General features: G+C 42.0%; 1 protein-coding gene across 1 annotated transcript in view; it reads left to right on the top strand.

Moving 5' to 3' along the window:
* The window catches only part of LOC120406930 (melanopsin-like), a 56,544-nt gene extending 36,127 nt beyond the window's left edge, over positions 1–20,417 (top strand). Inside the window, 3 exon segments of the mRNA XM_039542156.1 lie at positions 3,776–3,950; positions 11,335–11,487; positions 18,506–20,417. Of these exon segments, the coding sequence (XP_039398090.1) occupies positions 3,776–3,950; positions 11,335–11,487; positions 18,506–18,892 (715 nt within the window). The 3' untranslated portion in view covers positions 18,893–20,417.

Below are 20,417 nucleotides of genomic sequence, written 5' to 3' on the forward strand. Positions count from 1 at the left end.
TTGACTTGAAATTTGCATGTTCATTCTGAGGGCCTGGAATAAACCATCTCTCCATGATAGAGATCACTGGAAATAACAAATTTTTTGAAAACCACTAAATATGGAGAAAAACTGTACACAAAACTAAACAAATATTACTTAATAAAAAAAGTTCAGCATTCATTTCATTTTAGAATTATTGCTGTTACTTTCACTGTGATTTGAAGGGATTTTTTTAAATGATTGATTGATTCATTCAAAAAAATTAAAAAAATTTCCTTTCTGTGTTTGTGAATCATCGTCAAACAGATCACAATGTTCTCAAATGGATTTGTTCAAAATTATTCATCAGATAACTTCCATGAAGTAGTTTTGGTCTATAGCTTATTCTCAAGTAGTTCTTTGCGAGTAATCAATATATGAAATTTGATTATTTTATTTCAATTTACAGTAAAATCATCATCCAGTAAGTACCCATCACAAGCTGCATCCATTTTAAATTTTAAAATGTAAATTATGACAGCACACTTCAAAATCCATTAGCTTCAATGTCCCATTCTAATCACCTCCAGAAGACTAGCATTATTATAAATCTTGTTCCTCAATCCACCTGTTCCTCACATGCCCCAAGAAAAAGCTTGGTTTTGCAGTGTGCCCTGATGGCAGCTGAAGAGAGAAGAATGGCACAGGTGGTCTCCCAGGTAACCTGGTCCTAAACCCATTCAGGTCTTTTGAAGTTTAGAATAGACCTTAAATTCTTCCTGGAAATTCACAGGCAGCTAGTGCAGTTCATGTAGCTCCAGTGTCTAATAAACAGGTTGCCACCAGCTTTAGTTACTGAATAGTGATGGGAGAGTGCATTACAACTATCTAGTCCCAGTGTGACAACGGCATGAATTATGGTAGCAAAGAAGTGATTGCTCTTCTCTTGCAGGTCCTATCAGACAATTCAGCAGTAGCCTGGGGTCCAAGAAAACATCTCAGCCATGAACCTGTGTCACAGTCACTGGATGCATTCCCTCAGCTACCAATAAAACCGTTGCTAATTCTTCCAGTTATTTCTTCCACCCAATCAGCGTTACTTCTGTCTCACCTGGATTAAGGCCTCAATCCTGCAATGAGCTCCACAGGGGCAGACCCCTGCCTTCACTCAGCACTACTGAAGTCAGGGAGGGGCTCTGCAATTGCATAGGCAGGACTCATTGCAAGAACAGAATCTAAGACTCAGCCAGCTAGCACTCATTCGGGCCCAAATCTCCTGTAGACGTTAAGGCATCCGTTCCGTTGTCCCAGCCGGGTCTGTAGACAAAGAGCTGGGGGGGTCCTAAGACTACCGAATATGCTGCAGTCTGTCTTGGATTCCCAGATCATATGGTATATTTTTGTTCCTTATTCATGTGAGAGTATCTTTCAGAATCAGATTTCTGAGGCCTCTGTGCACTTTTCCAAATGTAATATTTTCTTCTTGAATATTGGAGTATTTGCTGAAAAGTCACTATTTCCTCACACATTCCTGCATGCAAAGTTGTTCAGAAATTTGTTTTAAAAGTTGAATCAATGTTGAAGCAATTTTTTGTTGTTGTTGCAATATTCATCCAGCTCTAACATGTGCTTCTGGAGTTTAATATATGTTTTTGCTTCCTTCACTGATATGTGATTCACAAGTGCACAGAGCAGTAGTGGTTGTCCATTGTATGTGTGGCTTGTCCCATCTTATTCATTGTCTGTAGCAATATTTGCTGGTATTTTGTTGATTGCACTAGAATTAATCTGGAGTGATATGAGGTTGTAGATTTATTATACAAAGGCATTGGGCCAGATTCTCTGCCCTTGAACCATCTGCTTTGCACAACACAGCCTCAAGGAGCTGGAATCTAGTCATCGCTAACCAGCTGAGAATTCCCTCAGCAAGGAAGAACCATCAGTTGGCTTCAAGTCAACATGCCTGGCTCCTGTGCCAACTGACCACCACATCACAGGGAGTGGGGGTGGTTGGGCAAAGGACCAGAGGGCTCTGCCTAGTCTCATCTGCCAGTTTTCAACTGGCATATGGTCCCTTGTGGAGTGTAGCCAACTGGCGTGGATTAGTGGAGCCCCCTAGGCTGCTCTAATTTATGCTGGAGCTGGGCCAGCACAGATCAGCCCAAAAACTCAGAGACCCATAACTGTTACTTAAGGCCTGTCTGCATGGTGCAGCAGTGTGCAGGAGAGGGTTGTGAATTCTGAAGCACGCCAGTGCGTTGCACACGAAGGGTATGGCTACACTGCAACAAAGACATGCGGGAGGGCTGCAGTTGGCCTGGGTCAGCTAACTCTCAGGTTCATGGGGCTCATGCTGATGGGTACAAAATTGCAGTGTAGATGTTCAGGTTTGGGCTACATCCTGGGCTCTGAAACCTCATGAGGACAGTGGGTTTCAGAACCCAGGCACCAGTCTGATCTCAAATGTCATACTGCAAGTTTTAGTCCTGCAAGCCCAGGTAAATGGACATGGTCTCTGACACTCGGGCCTACAGGCTTTTTTTTGCAGTGTACATGTACCCTAACTGGCCCCATGATATGCCAGCATGCTGGGGAACTTTTAGTTCGTGCCAGCAGGTGTGTACAGGCTTGTTTGTGCACAACACATCGGTGCACTTTAGATTCATGCCCTTCTAGTGTCCGTGGCAGATTAGCCACTGGGCCAATGGGGCCCAGGCCCAGGCGTCCCGGCCAATTAGGGGGTCCCCAGAAAAATGGGCTCCCCCATGCCCTGACCTCCTCTGCCTGCCCATCCACCAGATGCTCCTGCAGGGGGTTGGGGCACGGGGGCTTGCCCCACTCTGCCCGCCTGCCTGGCACTCCTGCCAGTTCCACTCCCCAACAGGAGTGCTGGGAGGACGGGGGAAACCCTATTTCCCCTGCATGAGCACCAGGGAAGGGGGGGCACTTGCTTTGGCCCAGGGCCCCAAACATCCATAATCCAACTCTGTCTAGTGTGCATTGCCATGCTGTGTAGACAGGCCCTTAGGTTGCTACTAAACATTGTGCAGATTGTAAATGCTTGTCGATTGTAAGCATCTTTTTGTTCTGTGTTTGTACGTTGCCTAGCACATTAAGGTCCTGGTCTGTGACTGAGGCTTCTAGATACTACCATGATACAAATAAATAACTGGCTCCCCAGTGCTGCTCCCCTTCTCCTGTGCACAGAACAGATGTCATCACAGGACAGAATCTGACCCCTTATGGTTAAATAGCTTTGTATGTTTGCAGTATTAATCCTTTATTTGCAATTAAATGAACAACTAATCATTTTTTAAGTTGAACATATTTCTAAAAATTGTTTGTATTTTCAATTCTCACTACTCATCCATGCATCCTCTAAATCCTTTTGGTTTAAAGCCGCTGAATCCATGTGATGTCTTTCCTTTTGTCTTGTTAACAGTTCACGTGAGCCCTAACAAGCTACTTCCAAGTAATCTTTAATCTTTATACAACAAAACAAAAGCTATACTGAGATTACCGAGAGAGAATTTCTGTCAGATCATTTTCCAAACAGTGCTGCTAGTATTTGTGGTGTTATAAAGGTAATAATTGGAGCTATACCAATCTCCTAGAACTGGAAGGGACCTTGAAAGGTCATCAAGTCCAGCCCCCTGCCTTCACTGGCAGGACCAATTTTTTGCCCCAGATCCCTAAGTGGCCCCCTCAAGGATTGAACTCACAATCCTGGGTTTAGCAGGCCAATGCTCAAACCACTGAGCTATCCCTCCCTCCTTATGTGGCTTGTAACTTTTACTCTCCTGTTCCCCTTCAGGAAAACCATTCACAGTGCTGTTCCCTGCTTGCGATTTTTTATACGGATATCAAAGAGCGATCTCTCATCAGGTTCTATAAATGAATCTTCATTCAGGGCCTCTGTCTCCAGCCGTCGCTCTTTTGCCTCCCGGAACAAGAGTAGTTGTGTTTCATCAGTTTCCACTGGAGAAGCAGTAAGTCTTTCTTATTTCCATGGAGAAAATTGCGTATAAAACTTGCCTGTCTGAAACAAGTTCAGGTCCCCAGTTAATTCTCTAAAAACGTATCCAAAGTCATACTTTGGCATCTGTTTCTGAAAGCCTTGGAAGAATAAAGTTGTTTCTGTATGGGAGTAATCACTGTCTGTGGTTCAGGAATATTATCGTTTGATTTATTTATCCAACTTTTACCATGCATTCCAATGTGGTTGTTTCGTAGAAGTGGAATCTTGGGCGTCGTAGCAGCTGGTGCTCTGCCTGGGGTATAGCTGTGAGAGTGCAGAGGGATTTTATGCGGAAAAATCACACACATTAAATTCACATTAATTACAAAAATGTATTTTTTTAGTTAAATTATGAAAATTAATGCTGTCAGCCTTTTAACTCTTTATCTGTCAGGTAAAATTCAATAGAGCCCAGGCCTTGTAGGCTTCATATCCATAGGACCAGACAGAATAGTACTAAAAATAAAAAGTTCCCTTGGGGACTCTCATCCCCCAGACTCAGAGGGGTAGTCATGTTAGTCTGGATCTGTAAAAGCAGCAAAGAGTCCTATGGTACCTTATACACTAACAGACGTATTGGAGCATGAGCTTTCGTGGGTGAATACCCGCTTCGTCAGATGCTTATAGTGGAAATTTCCAGAGGCAGGTATATATATGCAAGCAAGAATCAGGCTGGAGATAACGAGGTTAGTTCAATTAGGGAGGATGAGGCCCTCTTCTAGCAGTTGAGGTGTGAACACCAAGGGAGGAGAAACTGCTTTTGTAGTTGGCTAGCTATTCACAGTCTTCGTTTAATCCTGAGCTGATGGTGTCAAATTTGCAGATGAACTGAAGCACAGCAGTTTCTTTTTGAAGTCTGGTCCTGAAGTTTTTTTGCTGCAGGATGCTACCTTTAAATCTGCTATTGTGCGTCCAGGGAGATTGAAGTGTTCTCCTACAGGTTTTTGTATATTGCCATTCCTAATATCTGATTTGTGTCCATTTATCCTTTTACGTAGGGACTGTCCAATTTGGCTGATGTACATAGAAGATGGGCATAGCTGGCATATGATGGCGTATATTACACTGGTGGATGTGCAGGTGAATGAACTGGTGATGATGTGGCTGATCTGGTTAGGTCCTATGATGGTGTAGATATGTGGGCAGAGTTGGCATCAAGGTTTGTTGCATGGATTGGTTCCTGTGTTAGAGGTACTTTGGTGCGGTGTGTAGTTACTGGTGAGAATATGCTTCAGGTTGGCGGGTTGTCTGTGGGCCATCATATGCCAGCAATGCCCCTCTGCTATTAAAGACTGTGAATGGCTAGCCAACTACAATCCTCGCTATCTCCAGCCTGATTCTTGCTTGCATATATATACCTGCCTCTGGAAATTTCCACTAGATGCATCCGACAAAGTGGGTATTTACCCACGAAAGCTCATGCTCCAATACGTCTATTAGTCTATAAGGTGCCACAGGACTCTTTGCTGCTATCCCCCAGACTGACTTCTTACCATTCCCCCCAACTTCTGAAAAGTCAGCCTCTTATGCATTGACACTGTGCCTATTAGGGCATTACTCAGCACATCAGTGGTCTGCATAGGGCAGTGTATCCCAAACTTGGGACGCCGGTTGTGTAGGGAAAGCCCCTGGTGGGCCGGGATGGTTTGTTTACCTGCCGTGTCCACAGGTTCAGCCAATCGTGGCTCCCAGTGGCCGTGGTTCGCTGCTCCAGGACAATGGGAGCAACTGGAAGTGGCATGGGCCGAGGGACATACTGGCCGCCACTTCCTGCAATCCCCATTGGCCTGGAGCAGCAAACCACGGCCAGTGGGAGCTGCGATCGGCCAAACCTGTGGACGTGGCAGGTAAACAAACTGGCCTGGCCCACCAGGGGCTTTCCCTACACAACCGGCATCCCAAGTTTGGGAAACACTGGCATAGGGGATGCACTCAGCCAGTACTAGCCCTGTCTAGGGCCCTAGTCTGTTCAGCTCTTTCACACTGTGCTGAACCAGCATAAGAAAGTTCACTCAGCTCAAACTATCATCTAGAACATTTACAAAGATAATAATCACTGTGACAGGTTGAACAAAGAGTAAGTTAGGCTTTTATCCCTTGGCTGTCCTTTGGGCTGGAAGACTACAGTCTAGGCAAGGATGAGGACTCATGGATGTGTAGTGTGTCACTTGCAAGCTACTGATTTCAGCGTACTAATATCAGAGTCAAAATAACATGACCAAGTAGCCAAATTTCAAAAGAGATGCTTTAAATCCTTCCGATAAGATAGATTTTGAAAAAACAGTATGATCTAGGAAGTGCGTTGATGAACATCAACAAAACCAAGGAGCATGACAAATCTGCCTTGAAGATGATTCTTTTCCCCACAGGTTAGAACATAAAGTATTCAGAAACTTGATCAAAAACTGTCCATTCTGTTTTATTAAGCCACCTGAATGACTTTCTTCTACTACATAGTGTTACTTCTCAGAAAGCAAATAAATACCGAATTTTCATGATTATTCATAGTAACACTTTGTTTCCTAGTTCACCAATTGATTTGCAACAGTTTCAAGCTGTAAATGTCTGAGTAGAAACTGGAAATATAGCACTGTATTTTCTACTTTATTCTCCAGTCCACCTTTAGAAATGTGAGATCGTGCTTCTCAGTCAACTGATCCCAGCACTAGAAAGATTTTTAAACAACTGTTTTGTAAACAGATGGTAAAATAAACATACATGAGTAAAAAGAAAGTACTCACTGGCAAGTTGAAGAAATCCCAATCAAGGGGGCAGAAGGATCACAAAACCTTTTGTTATAGATTTCTGGTCACCTATCAAAGGGAATTGCCCCACTCCCATGCACACATTGAACTACTGTGCAACTTCATAAGCACTAAAAGAAAAGTTGTGTTTGGTTGCTGTGAATATAATTAGCAAGGTTAGCATCAAGCATTGTAAGAAATCATTCCTAAGCACTTGCTAACACAGTGCAAATCCTCCTATGTTTTACACATACATACGAGATGGTATGCCCACATCTCGAATACTGCATACAGCTGTGGTCTCCTTATCTCAAAAAAGATATACTAGCACTAGAAAAGGTTCAGAAAAGGGCAACTAAAATGATTAGGGGATTGGAGGGGGTCCCATATGAGGAAAGATTAAAAAGGCTAGGACTCTTCAGCTTGGAAAAGAGGAGACTAAGGGGGGGATATGATAGAAATATATAAAATCATGAGTGATGTGGAGAAAGTGGATAAGGAAAAGTTATTTACTTAATCCCATAATACAAGAACTAGGGGCCACCAAATGAAATTAATAGGCAGCAGGTTTAGAACAAATAAAAGGAAGTTCTTCTTCACGCAGCGCACAGTCAACTTGTGGAACTCCTTGCCTGAGGAGGTTGTGAAGGCTAGGACTATAACAGCGTTTAAAAGAGAACTTGATAATTTCATGGTGGTTAAGTCCATAAATGGCTATTAGCCAGGATGGGTAAGGAATGGTGTCCCTAGCCTCTATTTGTCAGAGGATGGAGATGGATGGCAGGAGAGATATCACTTGATCATTGCCTCTTAGGTTCACTACCTCCGGGGCACCTGGCATTGGCCACTGTTGGTAGACAGGATACTGGGCTAGATGGACCTTTGGTCTGACCCGGTACGGCCGTTCTTATGTACACATGATCCTCTCCTCTCACATTCCAACCAGTCCTGAAAACCACTTAGAGTAGTCAAAATATTTGTTTATTGGAGCTCTAGACTAAATTGACTGGCCATCATTTTGCGCTCAAGCTAGGTCTATATTAATCCTTTGTAGATCCAAATATTTGACATTAAGTGCAGCTTATGTTCTTTATTCTCTTTAAATCCATGATGGACACCTAGGTTTGATTCTGCAATTGAAAGCACGGACAGACTGCTGCGTCTGCTTAGAGCCCCACTGAAGTCAGTAGGGTTCTGTACTGCAAAACACTCTGCCCATGGTCTGTTAATTGCAAGATCAGGCCTTTAATTTATAAAAATCTTTTTTTAAAACTAAGAACAGATAGTGAAATGATTTGTCTCTTCCCTTAACAAAAGATCTGGTGGTAATACCACAATCAAATAAACCTCTCTGTCATATTTAAAATTCTAGACCAGATTAAGATATGTCTGAAGCCCATTGCTTTTGCAACTCTTTCAGACAGACCATGCAGTTATTTTAGTTAGCCATCCAGCTGAAATGGAAAATTCTGTCTTATGAGGTACTTTCAGCAGTACTATTAACTTCAATTGTAAACTCTTTGGGTCAGGGACTATCTTTTTGTTTTGTTTTGTTTTATTTTGTTTTTTCTGTACAGCATGTAGTACAATGGTTTCCTGGCTCGTGACTGGGGCTCCTAGATGCTACCGTAATACAAATAAATAAGAATATGGCAAGAACCACAAGTGACATACTTTAGTCTTGTCACTAAATGCGCTCCTGGAGGGCATTCAAATATCATGGTGACAGATACAATATAATAGAACACAACTACTGGTAATTGTTCGCCAGCCCTACTTCACTGTAGAACTATACATTCAGTAATACATAAGTGGTAACCTTTGTCCCTAGCTTTTATATAATATATTTACTGCAAAATTTCTTTTTAATTTAAAAGAATAACAGATGCTAAGTTGTTATATTTTAAAAGTTAAGTTACATAGCATCACCGACCTGCAGTGTTTCTCCTGTTGTTATTTTGCAGGCTAAGAGTTGTATTTGATAGTATTCTACACCGGTTTGTCCTTGACACAAAAGCTTTGCCTACACTAGTAGTTTGGGTGGAACCTCCCACCATTACAGGTAGCAGGACACAGCCATTTTATCACTCTGTCATTTAGATCTGCCCTGAGCCAAACTAACTTAGGAGTGTGCACTGGGAACATTTCAGTCTTCTGAAAAATCAGGACAATAAAGTAGTAAAAACCTGTCCCCTCCTTACATTAGCAATCTGTTATATATAGCTGATTCCAGTGGAGTTGCACCAGTTGTCTGAAAAACGCTAGCGCAGACATAACCACAGGAAACTACACCCCTAAATCCACATACACTGAACTGAGAATATCTGTACCCTTTGAGATTCTTGTGTGTGGTCAAAAAATCTTCCTGCTTCAGAGCTAAGGTAATGAAAACTTTTAGCAGGCATACAAACATTTTATCCTGTAAAAGCACTAGCTGGTGTGGGTCAGGGCTACCTGAGAGAATGCCTCTCCCTGAATGCCTCATTGCAACACTTACAATTACTTCCAATGCTTTTACAATGGCTGAATGGAACAGAACTTTCCAGGAGTAGTATTGTCTGCAGAACACCAATCCCTTGGGAACTTGCTCCTTCATATGGCCCTGATCTTAAATTCTGTAAGTCTATGTGATCCAGAGTTTTTCAACCTTCAGGGCAAATTTTAAGGCTTCCCTGTTCAACCAGGCATTTAACTGATTGTCACTATGTTAGGATGAAGGATCTTAACATGGTAGAAACATCGCAGCAATTGTTTATTGAACCATCTCTATGAATCACTCATTTTTGTATTTATTGTGCAGTGCTACAGATGCCATGGCAACAGAAGCTGTTAAAAAAAAAAAGTATAAGTAATTCTGTTATAATGTAAATAAAATGTGGAAACTTTTGCCCATTGAGCTAATTTACACTCACAGGCCATGAAGCTTCTTACTATAGGGATGATACATTAAGGTATTGCTCATGAGGATGGATGGTCATGTAATTGCCCTGGAGGTTCTGTGGAAGCATTAAAATTTATTCTCAGAAACCTAGGCTGTTGTATAAAATATATAAAGCATTCTGACAGGAAAAGCAGGTACATTTTCTGCTGTAAGATACATATCCAGCAAAGTCACTGGAACTACTCACATGCTTAGAGTTAAGCACATGCTTAAGTGCTTTGCTAGATCAAGGCCTAAGTCACTAGTTGTACATAGCACTTATGCAAGGGTGACACGGGAAATATGTTGTTTCTGGAGATAAAATAAGAGTTTTTTTTAAAAAAAAAGGAAGGCTTCTAACTCATTTATTTTCCCCTCTCCTACGTATTCTCCTGTTCCTTTCACCTTTCCATTTTCCTTGGCTCTCATTTTCTCCTTTATTTCCCTCTCAACAAATTCTTTTTATGGATGAGTAGATCAGTGGATGCTAAATGAGGTTCACTGTAGTCATTCTATAGCACCTTACATGTCCTGACCTGAGCGAGCCATTTCTTTTGTTCTGTTAGTCACCATTAATTTTCTGTAAACTCAGTTGAGTCTTTTAGTTTTGTTTTGTTTTGAAAGTATTCTCCTTTCTAGGCATGGGATAATGTTCTTTAAAGGTGTCAGCCTTGGCCTAACCTTTGCTTATAGGTCTCAAACAAAACCGCTGCTGCTGTTGCTGTTGTAATGCAGTGCTGTGTTGATTTGACACTGCCAGAGGCAATTATTCTTTCAGAGACTGACAGGAAACATGATTTTAAAATGCCAGTTCAGTGCAGCTGTGTAGATGCCCTTTGAAATAAAAGCTTAACCCAGTGGCTTTTGCATATTGCATGGTAGCAGTTCATGGTGAAGTTCTGTAACACACTTGCTAATGCACAAGTTGGCAGCACCAAATAGGAATTGTAGCTGTTTTCACCAAACAAATTCTCTTGTCTGTGTGTGCGCCCGTTTCTAATGTAAATAAAATGGCATCTGTAGTTTTAATTATACAAGGAAGGAAAAATGAAAAGACTATTCATAGCTGAGGGAACTAAGTAATCCAGTGATGTTCATGCATTACTTTCACACCTTCATGGACCTCATTTCAAATCCTCACTTAAGTGCATTTCAAAAACAGTTTGATCTCCGCCTTTTGTCCGAATCACAAAATCAACATATAATTTGTCATGATACGCAATCTTTGCACAAGATAGGTCCAGAAATGGAATATCTGGATTGTAGCAAATCAGGACTGAGCTCCATCCCTAGTGAGGCACAGGAAAAATAAGTGAAGTAACTGCCCACATTCCAGACTGTTCTCTCTCTCTCTGCTACTGGATATCTAATGCTTAGGTGCCACAAGCATCACTATACTACAGAGATCAAAGGTGAGTAAAAAGTCTGGGTAAAAATGGATGCACTGTGTTTTACAAGCTCTGTGCTTCCAAAGAGACAAGTCCCAGGAGAGCAGTAAGATTGAAAATCAAGAGTATGTGGAATAATTCTTGTCTAATGGGGGATTCGTCAGGGCTGGGTATGTGGCCCATTTTAGAACACTCTCATTTTGTCTATATGCAAAAGCAACCTGCTTACCAGCAGATGAAAAAGAAAATTTAAAAAGTTAGAAAGAATATAACAGTTTGAAATAATGCTTACCTGGTGTTTAGGCTTGGAGTGACGTAGAGCTTGAGCCAGTGGAGCCAGTTCATAAGAAACTGCAGCCTTCCAGAAGTAACTCTTTTTCATCATGTCCGAGACAGGAGGAGAAGAGGGAACTGCTTCTGAAGGCCCACAGCTGCAATGCAATCACTGAAGAAAAGGTAAAAGAAGGACTTAATTGCTTCTTGTTTTTATTGTATAATCTTTCTTTGGCAAGTCTTCTCCGGTTTACCCATTCAACCTTGATGCTCAGGTGGATACATCTTGAAGACCTCACCTGTATTTGTGGTTTTGAAGGTTTCTCCCATCCCCACCATTACAGGCCCTATGAATGCTTTAACTCTTTTCCCAGCTGCTTTGCCTTTGCTGGAAAAGCAGCCTACCATTCCAAAGCCAGATCAAATGCTGACTTGTGGCACAATTAGTGGAGATGAATTTAAGAACCTGACCGCTTCATCTCAGCATGTTTACCTCCTCCAGCCCTGGCTGATCTCATCCCACTCCCAAATCTAAGGAACTCACCTCCATGTTGTGGCAGACTCCATTTGCTACAAAATAAGGGTTTCAAGTCAGATTCAGAAGTAGTGGAAGCTACTTTTTTTTGCACCCTCATTTTAGTATACATTAAAAAAATGTTTTATCTTTGTTGAGGGGGAAGAGGAGAGAGAAACTCCCATTTCTCCCTGAGAGTGGGGAAGTCTGGCAGCTTACCCCCCTTCTCTCACTGAAACTGGAGATGGTGAGTACTGAGAGCATCTCTTGTGGATGCAACAAAACTACAAACCAAACTGCTGCAGTTTGGTGTCATTTTCTCAGAAGTGTCACTTTTCTAGAGGTGGAACTTCGGAAGATGACCTCAGATCACCCCTGAATCAGCTCTTGCCAATACTTCAGTATCACTGGACTTCCAGATATAGTATTGCTGTGACTCACATGGAAAAATATACCAATGCCACACCTTTAGTAGACAAAGGTGTAAGACTTTCAATACCCAACCTACTAATAGGTTGGCTAGTACTCCCAGGTTTGTAGGTACCCAGCTCCTCATGGTGATACCTGCGACATGTCTAACTGAACTAACAATACACCATAAGAAGGTGACCTGATTCAGTCACCTTTCTTTCCTTCTGGATCTCCGGTTCTTTTTCTAGAGACAGCATAGTTTAAGTGAGAAGCTATCCCAGGAATCACAGCAAACTGATCTCCCTACTCCTGAATGCATCTACTCACTCTTCCTCCAAGTGTCTCTTTCATATCATTTCGTCCACAAGGCTGGAAAACCTTAGTCCTCCCCTTTATAAAGCATTGACAAAGCAGGCAGTAGAAAATAATTTTTGAAAAAAACAATAAAACAGCGTAAGAATGATTGCATCACTGACACGTTGTCCGGTATTGTCAGCTCGTGCTTTTGGATCCAATCTCTGCACTTCATCTATGTGCTATCTGTTTAGGTTGCATGTTCTCTGAGGCCTGGACCTCCACTCTCATCCGTGAAAGCATCCACCGCACCATTGCTGCTGTATGAATAATGGGCCTGATCCTCATTCACATTTTTGGCCCATGTATGCTGCTCAAGCAATGTAAAATGGACTTAAAGTGAGTGTAAATGCAATTTGTTTCTACTTTAAGGCCCTTTTACACTGATAGGATAGTGTAAAGGGGCCTTAATGTAAATGGGAGTCTGGCCCAATAAAACATTGCTGCTGGCTGCAGAGTAACATTAACGCTTTATGGAATCTTGGGCAAGGTAAATTAAATAATTTAGTGTGGTGTGATACCTTCTTCTGTTGACAGAATAATCCTCTTTCTTTCATTCCAGCTAGTGCCACTCAGGGGCAGCTCTAGCTTTTTTGCCGCCCCAAGCATAGCAGGCAGGCTGCCTTCGGCGGCTTGCCTGCGGGAGGTCCCCGGTCCCGCAGATTCAGCGTACCCGCCACCAAATTGCTGCCGAATCCGTGAGACCGGCGGACCTCCCGCAGGCAAGCCGCCGAAGGCTGCCTGACTGCCGCCCTCGCAGGGATCGGCAAGGCGCCCCCCCCCCCCCCCCGCGGCTTGCTGCCCCAGGCATGCGCTTGGAATGCTGGTGCCTGGAGCTGCCACTGGTGCCACTGCAAAAGTCACATCAATCAGTTTCATCACTTTAAAACCAAAAAAAAGACACTGATGACAGAGATCAAGTGCCACCACTTAGGCCAGCGTTCTGTAGTTTGGTGAGCCAGTATGGACAATGAGTAGGTCTGCTCCTCAGGTGTCAGTGAAGTACCTATTGGGAGCAAGAGATTTGGTGCCAAATCCCACCTCTGTCATGCACCCTGGGCCACACCCTCACCTGGTGTGAATTGGCATATTTCCACTTAAATCAGTGGAGCTACTTTGATATACAACAGCTGAGGATCTGGCCCTCTGTGCCCAGACCTCCAGTTTGTTCCTGTCTCTTGGTGAGGAAGGCAGCTAGTGTTTTATATAGAGGTGCTATATTTAGGCCTTGGCTTTGGAAGCCATGGAAACAGTAGACGCTCATACCCTCTGTGTAGAAGAAAGTGGGGAAAGGACCCTGAGTGTGAAGTCTCCAACTAACCCTCAGTCACAGGGCTGGGTGACTGAAATGTCCAGTTCCTGCTGGCAGGAATGGACCCAAACTGGGTGACCTCACCTTGCTTCAAAGCTCCCTTGCTAAATCCATGTCTGGACATAACGCCTAAGACAGTGGAGAGGAAGAAGAGTTAGGGGATTCCCTCCAGACACCCCCAACTCCAAATTCAATCTCGTCTCTTTTTTTCCCCTGAGAGAGAAGTGGAGGGGAGGATATCTGAGGTTTTCTTCATAGACATTTTGACCCATAGTAATTCATTATTTTAATGACTGTAACTTGGCCACACTGTTCTCCACAAGAAGAATCAGAGGCTATGCTGATTTTTGTCCTCGAAGGATGGCTGTCAAATAGTTTTGATAAGTAGCCCTCGATTGGGTTCCTGTACTCTACTGATCTCAGTACTATTCACTGGCATGTGGTTTATAATGCTACAGATAGGCGCTTTCACAATGTTCACATTGAGTGTCCCAGGTGCAGGGTGTGAAGCTCTTCTTTGTGCTGCTTACATGCACAAGCATATCTCAGTAGCTTCCAGCACGTATCCTCTTGTCAAGATCAATGGGAGCACTTCAACATCAGGTCTTCCGGTTGCCCTAAAAACACAAAGTTGACCTTTTAGGCACTTACTTTAGACGTCTAGACAGCATGACCAGATGGTCTACAACAGATTTTGGTTGCAACACTTTAAACCTACTATTGATCTTGCTGTGAGTTGGAGTCAGGTCAAGTATCATTTAGTCCATGTATTTATCAATATAGTAAAGTTTCTGAGGCAGAGAATAATCTCACTTTTCCTCTGCTCCACATTTTTTTAAAAAACAAACTGCCCATCCTGTCAAGATCGGGAAACTTATTGTATCCTATGATATCTTCTTTGTAAGTTGATTCAGATGAAGATTGCTTAATGCAAAATTACTAGTGGGCTGCTGAGAGATACCCAAGGCCGGAGTGTGGCAGCTAATTACCACCCCAGGGGCAATGGTTCCCAGAGCGTGCAGCATGTTGGGAGAGTGTGCTTTCTGTGTTAGCCCCTGGGCGTGATGAGACTAATGGCCTATGGCAATGGACTACAATGACATGATTACACATCAAATCTAGAATGACACTAAAACATGTGAAAGACAAGGGGGGTGAAGTAGTATCTTCTATCAGACCAACTTCTGTTGGTGATAGAGACAAGCTTTCTAGCCACACACAGCTTTTCCTCAGGTCCAGGAAAGCGATGTGTCATGTGACAGTGACTAGGCTATGTTGGTAGTGTGAAATGAGGCTCTAATCAGACAGTTACGATGATCTCACAAGGCGGTCCCCATACCTGCTTTGCACACCTACGCTCCCAAAAGATAGCAATATCTACTGTACCCATGTATCTGTAGATGAAAAGGCAAATATTGTTAGCTGAGATACAATGGGGATGGGCACTACAGACATACCTATGGCAGAGAAACAATGTATACTGAGTGTAGAAGACCTATAGGCATACTGAAGGTCCATATTTTAATACTAGTCTAATAATTAGAGAGATACCTATTTCCTAGAACTGGAAGGGACCTCAAAAGGTCATTGAGTCCAGCCCCCTCCCTTCACTAGCAGGACCAAGTACTGATTTTTGCCCCAGATTCCTAAGTGGCCCCCTGAAGGATTGAACTCACAACCATGGGTTTAACAGGCCAATGCTCAAACCACTGAGCTATCCCTCCCCAAAGTCCAAATGGTACCTTTTTAACAATTTCCCCTAGTCTTGGAAAGCCATGAGCCTTCAAAGACAAGGGCTAACACAGTGCTGTTGTTCAGCAAGGTATCTTGCTGGCTCTAATGTCTTTGTTGTCACCCCATTAAACCCTTCTTCTGTTCTCCCTGCTCTTTACATTCTTGTGAGTCTGCAGGGGTTGAAATTAACAAGAATTCTGCTGTCCTAGCACTTTAAAGAGCAGGATCCCTGTTATTTATAACGAGCAAGCCAGGCCCACCAAGCTGGGAGATGGTGCCGTGTGCACACACGACCATATTCACTACAAACACAGATCTCTGATGTGGGGTGAATGGCTTATGCAGGTGGGGAGCTGGAGTTTTAATTCTCTAGCTGGCCCTGTTTGGAGGACTGGACTTTTCTTCTGTGTCCGGGATCCTTAAAATGTTTATTTAGGGAGTGTCATATTCTGGTTTTGTCCACTTTGAGTGCATCCCTTTAAAATGACCATCACTGTAGCTGCAGAAATCATTATAATTAAATTAAAATTATTAATCCTTTCTATGGAATTGGAATATATTGTTATGTTATAGTGTAAGTTATAGGCATCCAATGTGATACCTAAAGGGAGGGAGAGATGGACAATAGCATCAAACCTGTCCTATCCCATTCCCACAAATGCAAAATCTTTTGCTCAAAGGTGAAATATCTTACAATCAGGCTGTCATGATCTAAAAGCAGGAGCATCAACAGTTTGAGCTCAAGAACCTAGCTCATCAGCTCTGAGGCATTAGCAGATTCAGGAAACCTCTTTGTACAGAGTCCAGCCACTAGAAGGAGATAAAGATACACTTGGCCATCATGTTGCAGTGTACTAATGTTATGAGCTTAAGTCCTATGGTTTATCAGTGTTAGAGAAATACCTCCAATAGAAGAAGAAAGACAGTTAATGTATGTTGAGAGGAGGAGACCTAAGAAGACACTCAAGGTTAATAATATGTAGATCTGTATATTACCATAAATGTATGCGATGCTTTATAAAACAAAGAGCATGACTTGTTCTCTGCCTTGAGCTATATCAGTTTTTGCAGAAATATCCAAAGGAGTGAAGTATTCATTATATTTTTCTTTTCAGTGTTGCTTCTCCTTGCCAGAGAGGGGTTTCTATTTTTCTTTAACCACTTCCTTTCTATCTCTCACTAAGTATTTTTATAATCATCATTTCAATTATTGTAGGAAAGCCAATATTAATACTTCACGCTTTCCATGTTCAGAATGTTGTGAAAACATTTACTAAGTAATCTTCACAGCATTCCTGTGAGGGATTGCCATAATTTTGGACATGGGAAAACTGAGGGAGAGGGGTTATGCAACATGTCTAAGGTCACTGAGGGAGTCATTGTCAGAGCCAGGTTTAGAACTCAGGAGTTTCTGGCTCCTAGTTATGAGGGGGGAAAAAAGGAAATAAAATAGGTTTTCAAAAGGACAGTCTGTCTTTTTCTCTCCCTCCTGTTTCTTCAGATGAGCTAATTAAAGGATTTACATGTTCTCCCAAAAGAACACAGACCTGTTTACTTATACTTAAAAATATTAGTCTGATTGCAAAAACTTCCTTTATTATTATTTACATTTTTTAAAGCGTTAGTGTTTGTGGTGGTTGATTTTTATACTCCTGATGATGATTGGATTGATCTTTTGAGTCTCCTAGGTAAACTAAAATGGTCATCATGAAATTATAGATTGATCAGAGTGAATAGAAAGTGAAGAGCTTCTGAAGCCAAAGAAGTGGAATTATTTTTCTTTTCCCTCATTTTTGTTAAATATGGTACTATCTATATTTCTTATAGTTACAGCGCCACCTACTGGGAAGACAAGATACATAGGAAACATCTCAGGACACAACTATTGAAATTGTTACTGTGGTTGTGGCAGGGAAAATGGAATTTTAAAAAAATAAAGATACGAAGAATCAAACTGTTCTATATAAATATTTAATCTGAGATACTTCTTTGTTCATTATACAGAAAAAAGGTTCCAGGATGTGACAGGTTTCATGTGTTAAAATGTTTGAGAAATAATATTTTAAACATGTATGAAGCATCTGATGCAGGATTAGAACTTTCTTAAGGGTGGGAGCAGAGGCTATTCTAAAACCCTGAGGGTATGTCTACACTGCAATAAAAATCCTGCAGCATCAAGTCCCAGAGCCTGTGTCGGCTGACTGAGGCTGCAGGTCTAAAAATAGCTGTGTATACATTTAGGCTCAGGCTCTGAAATCCTCCCCACCCACAGGGTCTCAGAGCCTAGGATCCAGCCTGAGTCTGAACATCTACATTGCAATTTTTTAGCCCCGCACTTCAAGCCACATGCTCCAAACTCAGTTGACCTGGGCCGGCTAGGCCTGTGCACCAGTTCTTTTATTGCAGTGTAGATGTAGCCTCAGATACTACAGCGAAAAGAGCGGTATTAGACCCTGTGTGGAACAGAATGAATAGAAAGTGTTGTGAAATAAACTCAGTTTTATTCTGAAGAGTGAGCACATGGAAGTTTCTACTTTCATCCCCAAAGAGTTTTGATGCAGCAGCAAAATGCTGCGTCACTATTGGAATGCCTGAAAAAAACTCTCCCTTTTATATATCATTTTTTTCCTTGGAAGGTTTTTTTTAAACAGGAAGTCAGTCAGATCCTTAGATGGTGTAAATTGTCATTGCTCCAGTGGAGTTGTACTGATTTGGAGCAGCTGAGTAACCATAAAAACTTATGGCAGAATGGGTACAATACAGTTCCAAATTAGTAATGGATAAATAATGCTTTAATATGTTTCAGAATGTGCTTCTCCATTGATCATAGCATAAATGATGGTACTAAAGATTTAGTGTTGTTGTTTTTACCCTAGGTTTTGCTCTCCTCCAGCTACTTGCAGAAGCTGCTTGGGAGGTCAGTCCTACAGAATTCCCCTAAAGCACTTGTGACCAGTTCCTTAAAAGCAGCTTCTCTTCCCGTTGGCTTGAACAGCATCAGCAAAGGAAGAGGCTCAGATACCTCACAAAGGGAAACTCAAATAAACAGAGGCCTGGACCCTATCATTAGTACTGCAGTCCCACGTATCATTGTCATTCCTACTTCCGAGACCAACCTTGTTGAAGGACAAGAAGAACATGAAAATGGAGAGGAGGAAGAGACTGATTTATTCCACTTTCATGGCAAGAATAATTTATTGGACATAGACGGGCTTAGCTCTTCCACAGATTTCCTTGCAGCATTTGAGAAGTTTCTGTCATAAGTGTAAAAAAAGAAAACTTTCTGGTCATTGTTTTCTTGGCTGCTTCTCCACATTATTATACCAAATAACTAAAGCCTTCTAGATTAAATCTTCAGACTTTTTGTATATTTGTATTATAGACACTAGGCAGTCTTTGAATCCATCTTTGTTCAGACCTCTTCAGACACTGAAATAGCCTTTTAGATGGTGCTGCTAAAATGAGCAGTGGAATATCTGGCAGCAAACTAGAATGGCGTATTTCAAGTCAACCTGCTGCTTCATGGTTTTTAATATAGATGGGTGGATGCCAGCAAAGAACTATCTAGCACCCAATGAATACTTCTCCTACCTGGGTGCCCAGGATGCAGTTTCATGATTCAACATCATTCCAAGTACTATTATCTCTAGAAGGCAATAGTTCCTGGAATGTCATCACAGGATAAGCTATGTAGTGACTGCATACACCAAAATTTGTTGACGGTATGGACTTCAGAAGTAGTACTTCCCAAAATTATGGCAAACAGCATAGCAGCACCCACTGAGTTGATTATTAATGTGGACACCCTGTACTAGTCTCTCTTGCAAGTCTCTATACAACCTCACAATCAGAAGCACCTATGTCTTTTTGTCAAGTCTTTTTTTTTTCCCTAGTAGGAAGTTTTCTGTGCTAGCTAGATGAATGGATCATTCAATACAAAAGTGATTATTTGTTTAGAAGATAATAAGGGTAAGAAAGAGAGGCTTGGATTTCAGCTGAATGTTAGGACAGCCACCGTGCCCATTCAGCAGATTACTGACAGATTAGAGGTGTTATACTGCCCCAAAAACAAATTTTAAAGGCATTTTAGAGTATCTTGGGGTGCGGTATTGTTTAAGCATGTGTGAACTGTAATGACTCCTGTTCAAAGAGTGGATTCTCACAATTGGCTTAAAGACTCATTGATGAAAATAAAACACCAACTGCTACAGTTCAGTTTTCTTGTTGGTGGGACACAAAGGGAGGGGGCAGGTATTAAGAGCTTTTTTCCCTCTCAGCTGCCCATGAGAAAAAGAACAGGGATGCATAAACTTTACTGTGAGGGGCCAACCTTCCAAAGTACCTCAGAGGAACTTCCTACCCCAAGCTGAAAAAGAGCTCTGTGTAGCTTGAGAGCTTGTCTCTCTCACCAACAGAAGTTGGTCCAATAAAAGATATTACCTCACTCACCTTGTCTTCCTTTCCCAGCTGTCCCCGTGGGGATTGAGTATAGTAGCATAGGGCTATACCATTGTAAATGTGGGATTTACTGCAGGATGCCAGTTCACATATTTACTTGTGGATAATGGGGAAAGACACAAAACCACAAGGAACAAAATGCTAAGCTAGGCAACCATTAGATAATGGCTTTGGCAAAACACGTTGATCTTAGTCCTGAATCTTACTAGTAATTAATTAGCAATTGTTTGTTTCTGTGACTTCTATGTTTAAAACAAATGTACCATGTGTGCATTTTTGCCAGTAGATCCATACGTAGGGTGACCAGACATCAAGTGTGAAAAATTGGGA

Source organism: Mauremys reevesii, linkage group 5, assembly GCF_016161935.1.
Source record: "Mauremys reevesii isolate NIE-2019 linkage group 5, ASM1616193v1, whole genome shotgun sequence".
In the NCBI taxonomy this organism is placed as follows: domain Eukaryota; kingdom Metazoa; phylum Chordata; order Testudines; family Geoemydidae; genus Mauremys; species Mauremys reevesii.